The sequence below is a fragment of the Akebia trifoliata genome, unplaced genomic scaffold, assembly GCF_017979445.1.
Source record: "Akebia trifoliata isolate Shusen 1 unplaced genomic scaffold, ASM1797944v1 Contig00431, whole genome shotgun sequence".
In the NCBI taxonomy this organism is placed as follows: domain Eukaryota; kingdom Viridiplantae; phylum Streptophyta; class Magnoliopsida; order Ranunculales; family Lardizabalaceae; genus Akebia; species Akebia trifoliata.
The window spans coordinates 11,320-17,146 of NW_028237020.1; the positions used below are offsets into that span (position 1 = coordinate 11,320).

At 35.4% G+C, this 5,827-nt stretch overlaps 1 protein-coding gene across 1 annotated transcript; it reads right to left on the reverse strand.

The window, feature by feature from the left end:
* Positions 1 to 2,281: 2,281 nt before the first annotated feature.
* On the reverse strand, positions 2,282 to 2,818 carry LOC147381469 (acidic endochitinase-like; the record flags this gene model as incomplete). Its single annotated transcript, XM_086430376.1, has 1 exon — positions 2,282 to 2,818. A coding segment is annotated over one exon (477 nt), but the record flags the coding sequence as incomplete, so codon positions are not given.
* Positions 2,819 to 5,827: the final 3,009 nt, after the last annotated feature.

Consider the following 5,827-nt stretch of genomic DNA (forward strand, 5'->3'; position numbering starts at 1 on the left):
AAATTACTGGAGAGAATGGTATTCCTCAAAGCTCCCTAATGATGTCACGAGCAAGCTAGTTTGCATCCATCCCTCGATTGTTTTCATCGTACCTTTTTCGAAGAAATTCTTCGACTTACTCCCTTGTGATGGGATTCTAGGCCTCCGAATTCCCTTCGCGCATGTGTTTTTTTATTGAATTCACAATTTGCTCGAGTTTCGTACGCTCGGTTCCGTTGTGCCGAGGTTCGCTATATTGCTTCTCCCTGCTTTCTAGCACCTCCCTTGTTTATGATCTCTCCGAGAGCATCTGTCTTAACTATTCATTCTCTTTTCTGATTTCTTGAATGCCGTCTCTCTGTTGTTGAAGCCCTTATTATATCTTTGTTTTTATCTCAATCAGCATGCACTGGACAACCTGCATTGGGTCTTGTAGAAATAGGGGAGGATTTGCTGGCAAAGGGTTTACTGGTGGAGAGTTTGGTGGTGGAGGATTTGCTAATTCCTCAGTCCCTTCTCAAATTGGTCTTCTTATGTTGGTAGTTTCTCCTTGTATCGCTTTCCACGGATGGTGCCAAATTGTAGATGCAATTTCTTACACTACCTTGAGATCTTCAACTTTTGCCTTGAATCTATAATTTATGTGATCCTTGGTGTGCCTGCAACACAACCTCTTTGACGCCTTAGTCAGATTTAGTGTAAAAATTAACAGATTTTCTGTATGTAAAAAAAAAAAACGTACTTTTTATGTCCTCTCCCTCTTTTATTTATAAAGATCGCATCCTGATTTTAGCATATCCTTTGATGATGTCATCTTCCTTTTAATTCAAAGTTTTAATTGGAATGTATTTCCTTTTGAGTCACGCCTGGATTCATTGAACTAATTTTAGCAACGGATTCCACATATCTAAGATAATCTCTGATTTTTCGTCAATTAGATCCCTTATATTTCAGAGTTCGAATATATGTTCTGTCACTTTAATCTCGAGGTCCGACTCTAAGTTAGGCATTTGATTTATCTATCGTCTTATGCTTCTTTTGGATTCGGATGGTCAAGACGTTACTTCATGACCTTGGGACTCGATTTCACCCTTTGCCATGTGTTATCGTATGATGTTAGCACGAGAATAATCATCCACAATTACTATTAAAAAAAAAAAACTCTCATATATATATAACCCAATTATTATCATGATATAAAGTAATTATATTTAAAATAATATATAAGTTAATAAATTTCCAAAACATTAGCCTTATCACTACCTTATTATCTATTTAGAATTAGCCTATACTCTATACTTAATAGGACCCAAATACATGTTGGATGATACAACCATATTTGAATTCCAGGTCACTAAGAAGACCGTGGTTGCGAAAATCCTTCTATCACAATATTTAAAGTTAGATCTAAATAAAATATACAATTGAATCAATCCAAAATTTTCAATTTCAAGTCAAGCTTTCATGAGGATAAGAATGTGAGGATGAATAAATCTTTCAAATTGACAGATTTCAAAGCTTGATTACAAATTTCAAATTTCTAAAATAATTGATTAAATTAATTATAATAAAAATTCTAATATTAAATAAATATTAATTTTTTGTAAGTCATATATGCAAATGTACACACACACACACACACACACACTTACACAACTCGTGAACTTTTATCCCACTCTTCAGTGGACCTACACATCGAAAGTTGGCCCAATTGGTAAATTTTTCCATAAGAATTTTGTCCAAAATTAGAACTACTGATAAAGAAATTAGGATTTCAAACACTTGATAAAAATTCTCAAACCTAATTTTAAATTTTGGAAGGAGGTAAGTATAATTTCACCAATTTAATAGGGGAATATTTCTAAAATACTCAAAATTATTTTGCCTACGTATAATCATACAAACCCTTCTGTTTTGTGGCCTTCAAAGATAAATGAGACCTAATGAATGCATGCGATTGGATACGCAGTTGACGTGGTAAGAGCATAGAATCATAGATTTTTTTCATTGAGATACACAGGAAAAAGATGTGTGATTCTGTGTCCTTGTCATGTCAGCTGTGTACCCAACCACATGCATTCATCATTATTCAAGATAAATTTCCCTTGTGTTTAAACGTGTTTGGAAGCAAGACCAATGTTTTGTTGTACAGAGCAAATATGTATAGGACCTTTTTTTCAAATAGATTCAGTGCTAGTTTACAAAAAAGAAAAAAAAAACACTGTTTTAGCCAAAACCAAACAGAACATATTTCAATCCAAACCGACAATAAATATCTAAGTTAATAAATCCAAAAATCAAATAACAGTCAGAAGGAAAATAAATTTTATTTAGAGTAGGCCAAGTAAGACCAATTCATATTTCATACACCACTCTTAATTGAAGTACTATATCCACTTTGATCATCATAATACTTGGACCATAACATAACACCTCCGTACTTAGGTGAAGTTTTAATGATTGGGAGAATTTGAGAAGTCAATACATTTGCCGGGATAAAACCACTTCCAGCCGCGGCAGGAGCGGCCGGTAACCCTAAGAAGATCTTCGTGGCAGGCACCGTTGAAGTCCATCGATTCCATGAATTCTTAAGGTTTACAGTGTTACCCGAGCTATATTGACAAGGAGGATTGTTATAAAATTGGACCCAGACATAATCAAAGAGACCTGTATTTAGTGCCTCGCCTAAATACCTATCGGGAAATGGACATTGTGGAGCGGCAGTCAAGTACACCTTCTTTCCTCGGCTACTATAGGCGGAGAGGTAACTTGCGAGATCATTCCAATGTTGAGTTGAGCCCAACTCAATGTCAAAATCTATACCATCTAGAATTGCATAATTTCAAAACTTTAATCATGTGGTTAAGAGTCAAACATTTAGAGTCAATGATTAACCTTGGTTTACTTCCAATTAGGTGATAATTGGTCCCAAACGTTCTAAACCTCCATCTGTACCACTTTGGGTCCGTGAAAAAAATCATCTTTCTAGAGTACCATTGCCAAGTAGTCAGTCTTTGCCACCAAAGGAAACGAATACCATGGACGAAACTGCGCTCCGTCAGATTTTAGAATCTTTTCAAGCACAGATTATTGCTTCAGTCAAAACACAAATTGAATCCTTGAAAATTGAAAAGGGAAAAGATAAAGTTATATAACCTCAAGATGTGTTTGACCTTGTCGAAAATCAAGAAGATGATCAATTACCTGTCGACCCTATCTTAACTCATCGAATAACTCAGGTTGAAACTACTTTAAAGAATATTAAAGACCCCGACTATCTTACTCTTGGATTAGGGGCAATGACCTTGTTTCCTACGGTCCGTCTGTCAGAGAAATTCACAATGCCAAATATGTAGAAGTTTGATGGTATTGGATGCCCTATGACTCACTTAAAAGTATATGTTGGCATAATGCAATCTCAGGGTCTGAGTAAATAACAGGTGGCTCAAATTTTTCAAAGAACCCTTACAGGTCCTGCCCTACGCTGGTTAATGTCATTGTATTCATCTCGGGTAAGAACATGACATGAATTGATGAAAAAGTTTATTAGTCGGTATTCATTTAACACAGATATTAAACTCACAAGAAGAGACCTAAAACCTACTAAACAAAAACCCGGGGAAACTTTCACTGAGTTCATTGCTTTATGGAGAGCTAAAGCCACTCAATTGTGGGACAGACCTCAAGAGAAAAAATAAGTCAAAATTATCCTCAAAAATCTCACTCCAAATTATGCCAAGTACTTGATGCCTCAGTACCTTCCCACTTTTCAATCCCTTCTTGAGGTTAAAAATGAAGTTGAGGATGCCTACTCTTTGAGACTTTTTGGTAACCCGTCTGAGTCAAAACCCATACATTTTAAACCTAATGTCAATTATTTATAAGTGGCCAACACCTCCTTCGTACTATCTCCTCAAGCTACTCATCCTTTACAAGCTATGCCTAGGAGACAGTTTGCCAATCTTGGAATGTCCCTTAGTGTTGCTTATCAAAAATTGAGGAAAAGGGGATTGTTGACACCTTTACATCCTAAGCTTTTACCTAATCCTCTTTCCCCAAACATGGATAATGGGCAATTCTGTGAATTCCATCAGATGCTCGGTCATATTCTTGATAGGTGTATTACTCTCCGACATGTTATCCAAGACCTTATTGAGCAAGAAAAAGTCACCATACCCACTCCTACTACTCCCAATGTTAAGACTAACCCTTTGCCTACTTTTTAAAATCAATCCCTTCCTACTCTGAACCTAATATCCATATCAAAATCCGAATCAGTTAACCTAGTTTCCTTCATTCACCCAATTGGTATTAACAGTGCATTCGCTCCAAACCAGAATGAGCTCAACTACCCTAAGGTAGTGACATAAATATAGAGCAGAGAGATTATTGAAGCAACGGATTTTTCCGCATATAACAGGCTTGAATAGGAATATGAAGAGATAGTAAAAACAGGGAAGTTCAAGTCATCCATCGAAGATAGCCGAAGTGGCATAAACTCTAGAATTGTGTCCCTCCATTCAGAATGATGTCATTTTTCTAAGTCTTCTTAGCTTTTTTAGCTTCAGTTGCGTTAGTCTTTGAATTCAGTTAGTCATTTTTATTTTTGGGTTTTAGTAAGGTTTGTCAGTCTATATTCCTTTTTATTCTAATCAATAAAGAAACTTTTGATTATCAGGTGTATAATAATGATGTGAACATAAAATTTAACTTAAGAAATGACTTAAAACTCACTAATCAAATTTCATAAATATTGAAATTAAAGAGTACACTCAAGAAGTGTAAATTGGTACAATATTATCTTCAGGGGAATATAAGAAAATAATAAACTTACTTGAGAAATTCAACAATGTTCCTTCATGGTCTCATGATGATATATTGATAGATTTCACCCGAATAGATAAAGGCATAAAGTTGAAAGCGGACTTCAAAGTCAAAGATCGTCAAAAATGATATAGTTGAAAGCATCAACAAAGACGCTAAGACCTACAAGTGGATCTACCATGTTTTTCACTCAAAAGAGGAGAGTTTTCATTCATAAGAGAATAAAAGATTTTTTCAAAGTTTTAGAAGAGTTGAATAGTCAGAAAATTTGATCATACTCGATTTCGCAAAAGAAGACTGAATAATATTCATTATCAAAAGAAGACCTTACTCGATAGAGCAATCCAGATATCGAATTCCTGAAACTTTGACCAAGTCGAGCAGCATTCACCAAAGGAGGCCTTATTTGGTCGAACCATTTTCTTGTCTTACCAAGAAAAAGTAACTTTCTTTAGCCCCTTGCAGTCTCTAAAAAAATCAAATAGCATGTTTCTTTCTAAACCACACCGACCAACATTGGGAGGGAATCTTAGTATGAACTACGTTTTGACCTGATCCTAAAAAAATATATATATATTTGGGGTACGTAGGCAACCTGAGAAGTTACTTCAGGTCCGGTCATGGAAAAAAATGTATTATCTTAAAGAAAGTGTCATCCAAAACGAAAATCCCCTGTTAAAAGGTTTAAAAGAAGAGAATGCCAAACTAGGGGCATTAGAAAAAAGAGTCAAAAGAATTTACAGAAAATAATGACAAAAAAGAGAATATTAGACTAAGGGCATTTTGGGAAGTCGAGCCTTTTACCCTTTCTTTCTAAATCATATCCTAAGCCCACCTATTAAGTCCTCCTGAATGCTAATTGACTCGGTTAAGGGTTACGGAATCAAGAAGTTGTAGAGTTAGTTATTCAAGATCATGAAGAAAAAAAAAGAAGCCCGCTAAGTCAAAAACCCGAAAAGGCAACTTAGGAAAAATTTAGGGCATAACCATAAAAAAGAAAGCCTACTAGGTTGAAAACCTGAAA